Source organism: Azolla caroliniana, unplaced genomic scaffold (genome assembly GCF_043228905.1).
Source record: "Azolla caroliniana isolate FFs.n. ecotype wild unplaced genomic scaffold, voAzoCaro1.0.p SCAF_4, whole genome shotgun sequence".
NCBI classification, from domain to species: domain Eukaryota; kingdom Viridiplantae; phylum Streptophyta; class Polypodiopsida; order Salviniales; family Salviniaceae; genus Azolla; species Azolla caroliniana.
In genome coordinates, this window is record NW_028230439.1 from 4,628,329 (window position 1) to 4,644,803 (window position 16,475).

Consider the following 16,475-nt stretch of genomic DNA (forward strand, 5'->3'; position numbering starts at 1 on the left):
AAACAATATAAACCCTTACATCTCAAATAACTTTTTTCATTAATACTTGAAAGGTAACAAGGCGATCAATGGTGCTATGGTGTTTTCTAATGCTAGCATGTCCATAAGTTCTCTTACCATTTTTTTGCAACCCATAGACTTCCCTTTGATTCAATTATACATCCAAACAATTTTGTCATTAATGATCTAACCATGATGGTTCATTAATTATTTCCCTTATTTATATCTCTACCTTTGTGAAGGCTTAATCAAAGTCTTAGAACATGCAATGTAGCAATGCATGATTAAACAATCACTTACCCTAGCATGTGCCTCTTTTCCCTTCCATTTGATCATTTTGGTCTTTATACATTGACGATCACTTGTCTTTCAAGAGGCTAATTTCTTAATATCTATGCATACATCTTCAATCAAGATGCATATGTGAAAGAGAACCATAATACATCATCTTGTTGACAATGGATACCTCATATAGATTCTGTCACAAACACACCAAGCGCAGACTAAGACGAAACACGGATGCGACTATGAGTGACGAGGCTACGACCAATATGAAATGAAGAACATGAGAGCATGAATACAAAGACGTAGAATGAGACAAGATGGAATGATTCAAGAATATTGGATTGATGTGTCAATGACTGGTGTTGAATCCCAAAGGGACCAAGGAGGTTACAAGTATTTATACTATGAGTTGAAGTACATTAGAATATTATTGAGAATATTTTGGAGAATATTCTAGAACCCTCTAGACCCTTTTAGTTCTAGAATTTTCTAAATACTCCTAGAACATAAATAGATAATCTATGAACATATACATAATACAACTATGTCATTGGATATGTTGGTTACAATATAACACTTGACTATAATGCAAGAGGTCAAGAGTTCAAATCTTGACATAACCGTTGTCATGTTTGTGACATTATCCTCCCCTTTACGGCCGCCTTTTCGAAACCACGGTTTAGGGGGTGAATGGGAAGTGGTGGGTGTGAGAAACCATGTGTTGTCCTCACTAGAAACACGAACACCAACATACGCGAGTGACCATGTGTGGTCCTCACCGGGAATTGGAACTAGAACACGAACGGGTGTGAAAGACCATGTCTAATCTTCATCGGGAACTGGAACTGGAACACAAACAGGCGTGAGTGATCATGTGCGGTCCTCACCGAGAACTGGAACTAGAACACGAATACCAACGGGCATGAGCAAACCTTCTGCGGCCCTCACCAGGAATTGGAACACCCACGAGTGTGAGCGACCATCTGCAGCCCTCATCAAGAACACGAACACAAATGGACGTGGGCGACCATGCGGTCCACACCGAGAACTAAAACTGGAACATGAACGGGCGTGACCGACCATGTGCAGTCCTCATCGGGAACTGGAACATGAATACCAATCAGCGTGAATGACCATGTGCAATCCTCATGGAGAATACAAACACGAACAGGCATGAGAGACCATGTCGGTCCTCGTCGAGTGTTGGAACACGAACACCAACGGGCGTGAGCGACCATGTGTGGTCCTCATCAGGAGCTGGAACATGAATAGCAGCATGCATGAGCAACCATGTTAGTCCTCGTCAGGATCTGAAACACGAACAATAGCTGGAGTGAGCGACCATGTGCAATCCTCACAGGGAACACGAACACCAACGGGCATGAGAGACCATGTCAGTCCTCGCCGAGGGTTGGAACACGAACAACAACGGGCATGAGCGACCATGTCGGTCCTCACCGGGATCTGGAACACGAACAATAGCTGGAGTGAGCGACCATGTGCGGTCCTCATAGGGAACACGAATACCAACGGGCATGAGAGACCATGTCGGTCCTCGCCGAGGGTTGGAACACGAACACCAACGGGCGTGAGCGACCATGTGTTGTCCTCATTGGGAACTGGAACATGAACAACGGTAGGCATGAACGATCATGCGACCCTCACCGAGAACTGGAACATGAACAGACATGAGAGACCATGCGGTCCTCACCAAGAACTGAACACGAACGGGCGTGAGCGACCATGCGGCCCTCACCGAGAACTGGAACACAAATGGATGTGAGCGACCATGTGTGGCCCTCATTGGGAACTAGAACGTGAATGACCATGTGCGGTCCTCATTGAAAACACGAACGGACGTGAGCGACCTTGCGGCCCTCACCAAGAAGTGGAACACGAATGGGTGTGAGCGACCATGCGGCCCTCACTAAGAACTGGAACATGAACGGGCATGAACGACCATGTGGCCCTCACCGAGAACTAGAACAACAATAGGCGAGGAGTGCAAGTGAAGCAGTCAACTCAACTTCTTCTATTATGAGAGGGTAAATAGTCAAGGTTGACCCAAGACACAACACAAACGGTAACGCTAGCGAGAAACCCACGAGATCCCCACCAGGAAAGTGAGCGGTTGTGACCACCACCGAAACTAGAAGGTGAGAGATCGAAATCGGTCCTCGCCAACAAAAAGTGGTGCGAGACTTGAACTATAACGAAAATGTAGTGCAAGCGAGCAATGATCCGATCCCCACCAAGAAAGTGAGCAGTTGTGACCCCCACCGGAATTGGGAAGGTGAGCAATCAAAAGTAGTCCTCACCAAAACCGTGATGCAAAATGATACCTAAATATGATGACAAGTAGTGTTGATGATGACTATGGTTGGGCGAAGAGGTGTTGAAAATGATGGCGTCGAAGAAAAGGATGTTGATGACGGTAACTCCGAAAGCAAGGACGGTGATGATGGTAACTCTAGAAGCAAAGGCGAAGACGAAGACGAGTGGTGCTTCCAATTGGAGGGGATTCAAACTACCACAAACACACCAAGCGCGGACTAAGACAAAACACGGATGATGAGACTATGAGTAATGAGGCTACTATATGAAATGAAGAACATGAGAGCATGAAGACAAAGACAAAGATTGAATGGATTAAGAATACTAGATTGATGTGTCAATGACTGGTGTTGAATCCCTTGAAAGGGAACAAGGAGGTTACAAGTATTTATATTGTGAGTTGAAGTACATGCATTAGAATATTCTTGAGAATATTTTGGAGAATATTCTAGAACCCTCTAGAACCTTCTAGTTCTAGAACTTTCTAAAAACTCTTAGAACGTGAATAGATCATGATTCTATGAAGATATACATAACACGATTATGTACTTGAATGTGTTGGTTACATTATAACACTTGACTATAATACAAGGGGTCAAGAGTTCAAATCTTGACATAATTGTTGTCATGTCTATGACAGATTCTTACAATGCATATAGACAAGTCCATAAAAGTTAAGAAATGATAACTCTCAACACCACAGATTCTTACAATGCATATAGACAAGTCCATAAGAGTTAAGACATGATAACTTTCAAAACCTGTGTGATATATATATATATATATATATATATACATAGATTGACCCATGCGTGATATCGCGGTATTCGACATTTGTAATATTTGCGAATATATATACATATACATAGATTGACCCATGCGTGATATTCGCGGTATTCGACATCTGTAATATTCGTGATATTTGAGAATAGAAAATGTTCCTAAGAATATTATAAAACCATTCGTTTACATATACATATACACACATACAAATACATATATACATATACACACACATACATCAATAATTAATTAACTCACTAATATAATAATTAATTAACTCACTAATATAATAATTAATTTACAAATACATATCTTAATTCATTGAAAAATATTAGTTAATTAATTAATAATCAATTAATACATTAATAATTAATTAATCAGGGCTTCGGCAAAACTTAGGGTTTCAGTGAAATCGTGAGTTTGCAACGGACAACAAGATGTAGGATTAGCGTAGAGCATGAGAGGGAGTTGAGGACGTAAGCCGAAAAGAAGAAATTTTGTCAAAATTAGAATTATGGCAGAAATTAGGGTTTTCAACCAAAACCCTAATTTTCTGGCCGAGAACAGCATGCAGGGGGAGGGGAGGATGTAAGCAGCACACGGAGGGAGTAGGGTAAGGCTTCCTCTCTTGCTGCTAGTTGTTCATTGTTCACTCGCTCGCAGAAAAAACACAATTTATTATTATTATTATTTATTTATTTTTAAATTTGAAAAAAAGAAAGAAAACGAATACATTTACGTGTATTCGTATTCCTATTCATATACATTCGTGGGGCAGGCCCCAGGAATGCGAATATGTCAATGTATGTATGTATATATATATACATACATTTTAAGAGCAAAGGTGGCCCATGAGACATTGGAATGCAATAATGGGATATGTACCCAATGATTGAAAATAAAAATAAACAAACATAAATAAACAAGTTATTACATGGTACAAATTTATTATGGGGTGTAACATGTTCTATAAAGGAATGGATATGTGTTAAGACTAGTTTCATTTCCATCTAAGTCTCTGATAAAGGAGTGGGGGTATTCAAGCTTTTGACGTGGGTGTGGTATCCGGACCATAGCTTCTAAGCCTAAATTGGATTAAGAAACAATTTGGACAAATCGTTTAGCCTAACCGATTTGTAAACCAGTTTTGCCCAATCTGGTTCGGTTCAGCTTGAGCCTTGCCAAATTAAGCTCAAACCGGTTAACGAAGCTCAAGCTTGAATCGAGCCTAAATGAACCACCAAACCATTTTTAAATGGTTTAAAGGCTCAGTTTAGACTTGAGTTAAGTCGTTGCCGACTCCTAGTAAGAACCTATCTAGATTTTTTGGACATATAATAAAACCCAACTTAGAGAAATGCATGAGATGTTCCTTATAGTAAACATTTTAGATGGGAGTGGATCTCGTGGGTTGATCCATGTATGTCAAATATAAATTTGTCATAATTCTTGGCATATCACTTTTTTTGTTCCCCATGAGAGATTAAAGTTTTATCTATCTCTTGGTTGTACCTAAGAGGAGGTAGATTATTAATGTCTAGAACATTTTTGAAAAGCCAACTTATTACAGTACTATACCGGGAGCTAGTATCTCTAGACTCATAGAGTGTTTGAGATGCATTGAAAGCTTGGTGAGAGATCCTTTCTTGTGGTTGGCTATGTATCCTATTAATAAAAACTACTAGCATCGGGGGTGGAGTGAACTATGCCCTAATGGTTGCATGTGGCATTGTTGATTTGCTTTGGATTTGGCATGATAGCATCGTGACCAATGGCCTCTGTAATTGCGACCACATAAAAGGTGATGGCCCTAGACCCAAAATTATCACAACATATATGAGGGAAAGGGTCACTAATGAGTCAAAGAGCCCTTTGTTCATGGCTCTTGGAAGTATGTGTGGTGGCATTGTCTCTCTAAGAGTGAGAGGAACACGTATCCTCTTGTTAGTCTATCTTTGGTTGCATGTGTCATAATTTTTTTTCCTAATTGAGCACTAAAAGTGACTCCACGATGTACATATGATTAGACTACTTCAACTTGTCGATTAGAGAGCGTTAGGGTACATTTAGTCCTAACCCCAACATATGTGTAGAAGGTAAGGGCTTTCATTTTCCCCAGATTCACCATCAATCCTCTTTGTGTCCAAAAGCCATCTAAGGCGTTAAGGTAAACTTATATAGGTCATTTTTAGACTCGAAGAGTAAATTTATATTGTCTCCATAAAGTAGGATATTGACTTGTGTACCCCCTAAGTCAACTCCAATAAAGGGGTTTTGTGTGTATGTGTGTATGTATACATGTATGTATGTATAAACCATATATTGTACGAGAGAGAGAGAGCCTCTGATAAAGGTTGGGATCGTGCTTTAGTTATGGTTATCTAGAGAGAGGAGATACGACACAAACCACCTTAGAACAAAAATAAGGAAGGGGACTTTGGCACTAATCATCAGGTTCTATATTATGTTGTTTGGCATTGTGTTCTAGTCTAAAACAATGCTAAAAAATTGTAGGTCATGTTTAGTGTGGCCCGTCTATTGTAATGTTTGGTACCGATATTTATTTAGTACTATTATTGGTTGTATACATACCTCAATATGATGAATAGAGTTTGGAGAGGAGTTGAAATTGCTACCTTAGTCAATTATCTCAACACTAAGTTATTAATTATGGATGTTTGTAGATTTAACGTTATGATGAATCTAGATGATGGGCAAGATCTATTGCAATATATGTTAGCTAAACATTTTGGGGAAATAATGCAAGGTCAAATGGCTTATTTGAGTTCATTCATAGAAAAACTAATTGTGTTCATGTTCATGCAAAGGGTGGCCTTTCTCATGATATTCTACATTACACAATCGTTTTTATATTTAATAAAAGAACAAAAGATTGACATTGTTGACTCCTAAGTCCTAACACATAGTATACATTGTGTGTCCTCATCCTTCCCATTTACATTGACAATTGTAATTATTTTTTTGATGATGGAAAGTGTTTATAGCAAATTGCCACATACATTATGTGGAATGCTATATAATTTCTATCGTGTCACAAGACAAGTATTTGTATACAAAGTTATGCTCAAATATAGGAAGCAGTTCTGAAGGAAATGAAACAATAAAGAGGCCTCAGCCTTATTTACACATGAATACCTTTTGTTTTAAGTTTGGCTTAGTATAGCCCTTAACAAACTTAACGAGATTTCTTTATTCATGGCTTCAAATGCATTTTCCCTTTATACTTTGGATTCCCCTCCCTATGTGACCATATATTTATTTGTTTGTAGCGGAAACTCACTCAATGCCAATTGGTCTTTTAGAACGGTAAAGGGAGGGAAACCAAACACATTCAAGATGGAAAATGAAGACATCTGATTTGTATGCACATCCAATGATCTACCTTTTTCATTTTCTATATACATATCATGTGAAGCATTAAATGCCTTTGCTCGTTACTACATACCCATAAAAGTTGAGTGGGGTCATTGCTTAGGGAGTGGTTGTTAAAATGAGAAAGATGATGTAAGAATAAAGGGTAGAGAGAAAACTCTCATGAATGGCAAGGAATGGATTATAGAGTATGAATTCTTATATTAGATTGACACTGGAAACCATCTTTCAAAGTTAGACAAGATGGCATTTCATCGGTAATGCAAGATCAAACACTGTGTCCCAAGGAATTAAACGTTGCTCGAGGGAATGTCGTCCACACTTCTATAAGTATTTGAAAATTGTTTAGTACGGTAAGACTCGAGACAAAGTAAATTAATAAATCAATAAAAAATATTAAAACCTCCAAATGTGCCATCCACTGATTTCAAGATTGTAAATCATATTTTATGAGTTCCTAGTCATACTCACATTTAGTGATTTAGTTGAAGTCCTTAGTAGCAACCTTTTTTCCCATGTTGGTCAAAGTGAACAAGGGTTCTAAATCTTTAGAACGGAGAACTCTTCATTCCCTTAGACTTTTGAGTTCAAATGATTTATGTTTCTTTGAAAATGTGTTTCACAAAATGCATAGCATAGTTACCTCTTCTATTTTGTGGCTCAAGAACGCAACTCCTAGCAAAAAAGTCACGTCTTTAAATGAAACAAAACATAATGTATGGTCCTTGTAAATTTTATGTGGTTGTCCTAACTCGTAACTTATAATCATATTGAAATTCTATTATAACATTTATAGTCAAACTTGAGCAAGTCTTACATAAGGACTTGTGGTTGAGGTTTCGACAAGGTCACATGACATCATTATTGTCTATTATTAGGCATGTGATTTCTAACAACAGGTTGAGTAAAATGTTCTACTTGAAACTTGTGAGGAATACTTTTATATGATTAGTAGGTCATAAACTAGAAATGACTTCCTTGCACTAGTTTAAGACATGCATTCTATTGGCTAGAAGGGGAAGAACTAGTAACTATTCTCATGAATTGCCCTTGACTTTACCAATATTTTGTAGTGTAGTCTTTAATTCTTTGGATGGGGTTCTGATTTAGGACAAAAACTGGCAGGTTCTTTATTGGAACTTGTCACGTATTGCTTTATGAGTAGAATTTGGAATAGAAAATTTAGGGGAAATTATAGAATTTGTTGAGGTCGGAGCATCTTCCTTAGGGTTTTTCCTCCTCTAAGATTTCAAATGGGATTTACACACTTAGGTTGGTTAACAAACGAAAGATGAATTGAAATAGAGTTTCATTTCTCATTAGAACCAAGGGAAACTTGATTGTTTAGATGCTCCCCTAAACCTACGAAAATTGGTTGAAACTAATTATTAGTTGATTAATAGTTTTATTAAACCACGATATAAGGTAACTACAAAGTAATCAATAGGGTTGGGTTGGTGAGGAGCACGTCTAGAGAGGGTGGGGGTGGGTCGGGACGTTTTGTAATTTACCGTGGACATGGTTTATTGTCCATATGTATGTATGTATGTATGTTACATGTAATAATGTATGTATGTATGTATGTATGTATGTATGTAGTTTGATCTGAACATCCCTGGCGATACGGCAGTGAAGGTACCATTAATTGGGGTTTGCGGGGCCTACATCTTATTGAGAGCTGACATACATACATTCTTACAGAGGCAACATACATACATACATACATAACATGCATACATACATACATAACATACATACATGCATACATACACATAGCATACATACATAACATACATACATACATGCATACATACACATAGCATACATACATAACATGCATACATGCATACATACATGAATACATACATACATGAATACATACATAGCATACATACATACATACATAACATGCATACATACATAACATACATACATGCATACATACATACATAACATACATACATAGCATACATACATTCTGCCTTCTTTTTTTTTTAACTTACTCCTCTGTCCACCCCACATCATTAAAACCCATTCATTCTCTCTGTCTTCTCTGTATCTCTCTGTCACAATATTATTTCTGTCTGTGTTACACAGTAAGCTCCCCTTGTTTTGGCTGTTCCATCTTTCTCTTCTCCTCCCCCCTCCCCTTCCTTTCTCCTGCTAATCTGTCTAAATCTTCCATATCTAGCTGCTGTAGCTTAAGCTTAGTAGCATTACTAACACCTTTGTCTCTGTCTCTGTCTCTGGCATTCATCCATTCGTTTGAGAGCTATGGCGTCCTCCACCTCCACCTCCTCCTCCTGCTCCATCCTCCTCCTCCTTGCCTTCCTTCTTCTTCTCTCCTCGGCTAGCTTCTCTCTTCATCCCTCTGCTCTATTTGCAGCAGAAGCAGCATCGACACCATCATCAGTAACAACAACAACAGCAGCAGCAGCAGATTGCACGAGCATTGTGACGGCGCTCTCCGCATGCGCATCGGCACTCACCTCCTCAGCGGCGGCTCCAGACGCCAGTTGCTGCAATCCCCTGCAATCCGTGATCACCAACACCACCAAGCTCTCCTGCCTCTGCTCCTACCTCCAAAACTCTGCCTACACCTCCACAATCCAGTCCGCGCTCAAGCTCCCTGCTGAGTGCAAGCTCTCCATTGTTGTTAGCCAAGATAACTGCACCTCCACCTCCACCTCCACCCCCTCCACTAGTACTGGTAAACTCCCCCCCCCCCCCCCCCCCCATTTACACCATTCCCCGTTCCTGTTTTAGATCTGCTGTTCCACTTTCCCCCATCTTTAACGCTGCCTAAGTTTTAACCCCATTTTTCTTTTCTGTCTCTGTTAATGCCAGGTTCTACTCCTTCCACCCCCACCCCTGCTACAGGTACAGGTAAACACTTACAATCATCACTTTCTTTTTGTATCTCTTTCTCTGATTCTCTCTCCCACCCCTCCCATTATTCAACGCTGGCTAAAGATCGCTCACGTCTTTCTTGTTTTCTTTCTTTCTTTCTGTTTTTTTTCTGTTTTAATGACAGGTTCCCCGAACATGGATTCTAATTCCGCCGTCCCCGCTTTCTCTATTCGCAACTTTCCCCTGTTCGCTCTCTTGATCATGGTTGCGTTTCTCATGTAATTTGCATCCGCGCTGCTTACAAGGCGAATCATCGCTCTTTTGAATCTCTGTATCCAGATAGATTACACACAAACCCCCGTTTTTTAATGCCTCATTTAGGAAGGGCAGCTAGCACTCTAATTCGTTTCGAATTTTGATCAGATTTTTGGATAACGCCCTCTCATATCTTAATGTTAATGATTTTGGTTATGTTCTATTACTGTGAAACATGCATTCGAAATCAATACGCTCACAGTGCCTTCTCATCATATGGCCACCACACTCTCGTTAAGTCGCCTGTTTCTTGCGATCTTCCTTCTTGTTGAGAATCAGAAGAATTATGGAAACGTAATCAGTGATTTTGATTCACCTTGTTAGCTCAATGTTTTATATTTGGATTGGTGAGAGCATTCATTCTGTCGAATTTAATCTAAAACTGTGAATGAGCTAATGCGGATTTTGTTTTGGGTGATGAGGAAATCTTGGAGGCAAGCTATGGAAGAATCACTTTAAGAAATGGCATGCAAATTGCATTTCATTCGTTTATATATGCCACTTTCTACTAGATCCACCATTTTTCAATGGGATTTGTTATTATATCAATGTTAATGTTAGTCGATGAAATTGTTGCTTTTCATCAGTAAAGTGTTTTGGGTGGGAAGGCTCTTTTACTCGGTGTAAGAGGGTTAAAATCATGTGGTACAATCTTATGATTGTTTGCCTCTGCATTTTGTTTTTTTCCAACCCCTCAATCTCCTCAGAATTGCGGTAATTTTTAAGGTGATAGATTTTTACTGTTTACCCGAGTAAGTGACTTTCATCAATGTTCTTATGTAGCAATGTCGAGAATAGGCACCACCAACAGCTCTAATGCTACCTAGAACCTATAAAGCATTGATTGTGCCATTCATTATTGCGATCATTTCATATCTCAATGACATCGACAATCCAAAGAGGGTTTTATAAGGTGTGATGCATTGGGAAAGGTCATTCTTTTGTTTATGTATTGATGGAAGGGCCCATGGATAAAGTGAGAAAAATGAATTCGTGTGCTCTTATAGATATTTGTTTCTTATAGATATTTGTTTCTGCATCCCTGTACATAATCCCTGTGCCAAGCTTTGATTTTGTTACTTTTGAGTAGTAATGTTCGTATATGTTCAATGCTTCTTTGAATGTGGTGCAATGATTATGTTGATCGGCAATTAGTAGCCTTAATTGTGTTATTTGAGGGCACATATGCACCCAAATCCCTCTACCTAATGTTGTTTTTCAAGAGATGGGAGATAACATAATAGTGATGTGGCTAATCTTCCATTTTTTTTTCTAATGTTGCATGTCATGTGCAAGATGATATGACAACATAATGTAGCTAAATTTCCACCCTTTTGTCCAACATATAACCCTATGTATCAAGTGTCTATATGCTAGTTTATGTATGCTTCTACCATTCTATGCACCAAGCTCTTTAAGTTATGCTATCCCCATGCTATAGTTATCTTGCTTCCATATGTACCTTGCATTGAGTATGGACCTACAATTAGACAGGTCACATGTCCACGTGCCAAACAAATACCTAAGCTTATTGATCTTGCCTTAGTAGGTACTCCACAAGTAGAGCTATTGGGACCGAATAATTGTATTGTTGTTGTTTCGTATCCATGTAAGTGACACAAGGTAAGCTTTGTGGAGTAGTGGCTCTATTTATAAAATTATGGAAATGTAGCCATCTAATGATGTAAACACTTTGCGATTTTCTATTTGCTTGGGAAAAATTTTAAAACGCATATCCGCATGGCAGGTGATGATGGTACAATGAAAGGATTTGTAAGCTTGGACAAAGAAATTTGTTCATAGTGTGGTGTGCATGTGTTCCTTTGTGCCACCCTTTTAGCGCACCCTTTTTAGCACGCATGTAGCTAAGCCAACCCAAATGGGTGCATTTGTATCGACTAAATTGAGCAAGAAGTAAGAAGTTAAGGAGGCTGGTTTTGATCTCTTATATGCATTTCACATATTGGTGGAGATGACGGGCACATATTGGTTGAGATGCGGTGTACTCTTGCGACATCCTTAATCAGGTCTTCAAGGTCTTCTTCTGATTTACATTCTTCATGTTCCTGTGTTTCATTATGTATGTTTGTTCCTTCTCTTCCTTGGACATTATCTTCTTGGAAACCTTTTGGTATTGCTTCTGTTGTTGCAGAGATAATGAACTCCCCTCAGATACCACCATGGTTGCTAAGCTTCACAAGATTCCTTCAACGGGAAGTTTATGTCTATTGGTGGAGTAAAATTTTAGTCACTAACACCTTGTTCATGGTTTCCCTTGTTCATAGTTTCCCAACTCCATCCCGTCGCCTCCAAATCTGATACCCCTATGCAGCCTAAGTTCACGTAGCCTCATGAGCAGCCACCTCTACTCTTGAAAGTCCTCTCCAACATTATGCTTCAAATTAGCTCTTGAAACTGGCCTCTAGGGTGCTGATGGAAGAGCCAACCCCACATGTTCAAGCGTTCTCCTCTTCAATCACTCCACCCACACCATCTTGTTAGACTCTGGTAATAGTATCTCTTCCATTAGCGCCGGCATTAGTTCACCAATTAGGCCTCCCGACATCCACCGCTCCCTCCATCCAAGTCCTTTTTGGCGATCACCAACATCTATAACACTCTCGCACGCAAGCCCATTGCACCGTCACCTTAGGGAATCTCACTTTCTCACACCACTTTTATGTCTTGCCCCACCAACTCTGCCCCCTCACCTTAGGGTGCGATTGGTTCCTCAAGCGTCGCACTATAATTGATTTCACTTCCCATCAACTTCTTGTCCCACGAGCTCCCTCGATCCCCCTCCTACACGATAGCCCTCTTGTCTCCCACCTCAGCCAAGTCCAGGTGGCCCTCAGTCCACAAAAGCAATTGATCTCTATCTGTCAATTGCTAGCTCGTTTTTTGTCACTAGCCCCGTCCAACTATTACCTTATTAGGGCCACCAGTTCCATAGGGATGTCCTCAACGTCGTTACAGCTCAACTAGGTGTCCAACAAGTGTTTACATCCCCATACCATCCTTAGACAAATGGCCTCACCGAATGTCTCAATAAGACCCTCAAGAAGGAGATTGCTACTTACACCAATCCATGCCACAAAACCTGGCCGACATCTACAATACATCCGCACAGGTGTTGACACGAATCAACCCTTTTCAAGCACTCTATGGACGTGACCCTCGCCTCCTACCAGAATTGTCCATTGATGTCCATTCCAAACCTGCCAACATGGATAATGCCACTTGGGGGCTCTATCTCCAACAAATGCTCCCCCTCCTTCGACAAGCCAGCTCTTGAAACCTACAACTCGCACAACAACGCCAAAAGCACCAAGGGATTTGGCTCGTTCACTATAGTTCGTGCCATCAGATCCATTACGTACTTGCTCTGACGTAATACCAATGACTAGTTCACCTCCGCCCATGTTGCCCACATCAAGCCCTATGTCACCCTAGGCCCATCTTCTGACCCCCGTCCTTTCCCCATGTGGTAAAACTCCTTGTTTCTCTCAGGGGGGAAATGTGGTGTGCATGTGTTCCTTTGTGCTAACCTTTTAGCACACCCTTTTTAGCATGCATGTGGCTAAGCAAACCCAAATGGGTGTCTTTGTATCGACTATAATTTGAGCAAGAAGTAAGAAGCTAAGGAGGTTGGTTTTGATCTCTTATGTGCATTTCACAATAGACATGAGTCATGACTTGTATGTGGAAAAAAAGGAATGACATTTACGTTTTCTTAATTGTTACCCATATAGGTGTACGAGAGGGTTTGGTGTAATGTGGAAAGTGGTGTGTAAGGTGTAATATGAAATGTGAATGTGTGAGTGTTAGGTGGGGTAAGTAGGTGTACCTACGTCCATTTGGCTTTTGTAATGATTAGATCTTATTCTATTTAAACCCCACCCCCCCCACAATCTTTTTAAACCGTCAACGACTTTACCACAATGGACAAGCCGATTGGTGTGTGATCCAATCGTGCAATATGCTGACTGAACGAGAAGGTTCGTGTCAAGCCAGCTCCGATCGAAGTTATCGACCGTAGAGCAGTAATCTAGTTGAGGGATTTTCGACCGTCGAGTGAAGACCGATGGAGTTTCCGGTCAATGCGTTTTTGGCATGGGATTTGTGGGATTGACGTGCAATGCACTGTCCCACGGGCGTGCCAGGTGTTACTCGTATAGGTGTACGGGAGGGTTAGGTGTAATGTGGAAGGTGGTGTGTAAGGTGTAATATGAAATGTGTAAGGTGTAGTGCTAGGTGGGGTAAGTAGGTGTACCTATGTCCATTCGGCTTTTGTAATGATTAGATCTTATTCTATTTAAACCCCACCCATGGGGTATGAAAAAAGAAGATGATTGTTCGGTTAGCACGATGGATGTTGCTCCTTCAGGAGTTCGATTTCGAGATTCAACACCGACCAAGAGTTCAACACGCGATTGCTGACTATCTTAGCCGCTTGGAAACGGGAGAACCACCGGACCAGGAATACAGTGACTTACCGGACGCCGCCCTATTCTCCATCGACACAACACCCATCGAGTCTGATCCTAATGACGCTTGGATCACCGAAATGACACAATTCCTAAGTACGGGACTTCCCCTGGACCACCTCACAATTGACGCTCGAAAACGATTAACAGTCTGAAGCCGTAATTTCTGTCTATTCACAACGCCTCGGATGGCATCTGGAGGCGCACGGAATCGCGAGCGGGCATTATGCAGGAGACGTCACAGCCCGAAAAATCTGGCAAAGTGGGCTCTAGTGGCCGACCACGAAAAAGGATGCTCATGATTTTTGTAAAAAATGTGATCTTTGTCAACGGATGGGACAACCAAATGACCACGATCGCATGCCTCACCAGCCGATCCTTCCCTTGGAACCATTCAAAAAATGGGGTTTGGATTTCGTAGGCCCTTTTAAACCCCCCGCCACACGCACCGGAAACAAATATATACTAGTCGCAACTAATTACTGTACGAAATGGGTTGAAGCAAAAACGCTTCGAGATAACATGGTAGCATCAACCGCAAAATTCATTTACGAAAATTTATGGTGCCGTTTTGGTTGTCCAATCAAGCTAGTAAGTGGTCAAGGAGGACACTTCATCAATCATCTCATATGCGAATTAACCGCCCACTACGCCGTTGTACACAAGAAAAGCACCCCGTACTACCCCCAAGCTAATGGTCTTGCCGAATCTACAAATAAAACCCTTTAGACCATTCTTAAGAAAATCGTCAATGAGAATCGCATGGATTGGGATGATAAACTACACAGTGCTTTATGGGCTTATCTCACAACCTATAAAATCAGTATCGGCTCAACGCCTTTTCGGCTGGCTTTCGGATTAGAAGTTGTAATGCCAATTGAATTCCAAGTACCTAGCTTACGATTGCAAATAGCCGAATGATTACCGGAAGCAGAATCCGAACACCAACGTCTGGTCCAATTGCTCGAACTCGAAGAACAACGGATTACCAGTCTGGTTCAATTGGAGCACGACCGTAGACGAAGGAAAGCCTTCGTCGACCAACATTGTCAGATACCGGACAAAACTTTTGAAATCGGGCAACCGGTCCTGGTTTTTCAAACAAAACTCGAGGTTATGCCCGACAAGCTTCAATTCCGATGGACAGGGCCTTTCTGGATCATCGACACATACAACGACACCCTCATTGAGGAATTCAACGACGATCAAATGTTGTTGACGATCAAAACGGAGCTACAAGACTTGAACGATAATGCCCCGAAACAACTTGGCGAAGTCGACGAACGAACAATGAAGCCGGACAACCACACCCCAACCTCCCCGATATTACAAAGCAACGAAAAAAATGAGCTTGCCACAGACATTTCGGCCAAAAACACCAACGCACCACGACCTGACCCCGCCCCGCGACCATTCCAAAGGATACCGGACAAAACTTTTGAAATCGGGCAACCGGTCCTGGTTTTTCAAACAAAACTCGGGGTTATGCCCGACAAGCTTCAATTCCGATGGACAGGGCCTTTCTGGATCATCGACACGTACAACGGCACCCTCATTGAGGAATTCAACGACGATCAAATGTTGTTGACAATCAAAACGGAGCTACAAGCCTTGAACGATAATGCCCCAAAACAACTTGGCGAAGTCGACGAACGAACAACGAAGCCGGACAACCACACCCCAACCTCCCCGATATTACAAAGCAATGACAAAAATGAGCTTGCCACAGACATTTCGGCCAAAAACACCAACGCACCACGACCTGACCCCGCCCCGCGACCATTCCAAAGGACATAACAGCTGAACTAAACCAGGTGGAGGGAATCCTCCACATTTTGACCGAGGATGAACTGTAATATATACTGAATTATGAATTTCAACAAAGTTTTTTATGAATTGAAAATTTCTATTTGTTGGGTTCGACATGCCAAGGCACTGTCCCACGGGTGTGCCAGGTGTTGTCCGTGGGCCAAAATAGTAACATATGAGAATCACAATAGGAATTAGGTAGCGGTAGGTAAACAACCG

General features: G+C 41.0%; 1 protein-coding gene across 2 annotated transcripts; it reads left to right on the plus strand.

Moving 5' to 3' along the window:
* Window positions 1-8,845: 8,845 nt before the first annotated feature.
* LOC147864918 (uncharacterized) lies at window positions 8,846-10,172 on the plus strand. Of its 2 annotated transcripts, none has more exons than XM_087318619.1 (3): window positions 8,846-9,505; window positions 9,643-9,681; window positions 9,830-10,172. In XM_087318619.1, exons 1-3 carry the CDS (start codon window positions 9,070-9,072, stop codon window positions 9,925-9,927), a joined length of 573 nt encoding a protein of 190 aa, XP_087174745.1. In that variant the 5' UTR covers window positions 8,846-9,069; the 3' UTR covers window positions 9,928-10,172. The 2 variants fall into 2 exon arrangements, with proteins under 2 accessions (XP_087174745.1, XP_087174746.1); XM_087318620.1 differs by having other exon boundaries at window positions 9,643-9,675.
* Window positions 10,173-16,475: the final 6,303 nt, after the last annotated feature.

What these genes read in the sequence shown, in the direction of transcription:
- LOC147864918 (XM_087318619.1), top strand. Translation starts at nt 9,070, where the DNA reads ATGGCGTCCTCCACCTCCACCTCCTCCTCCTGCTCCATCCTCCTCCTC. An exon ending in CACCCCCTCCACTAGTACTG is followed by an intron (nt 9,506 to 9,642) that starts GTAAACTCCCCC and finishes TGTTAATGCCAG; the next exon opens with GTTCTACTCCTTCCACCCCC. An exon ending in CACCCCTGCTACAGGTACAG is followed by an intron (nt 9,682 to 9,829) that starts GTAAACACTTAC and finishes TTTTAATGACAG; the next exon opens with GTTCCCCGAACATGGATTCT.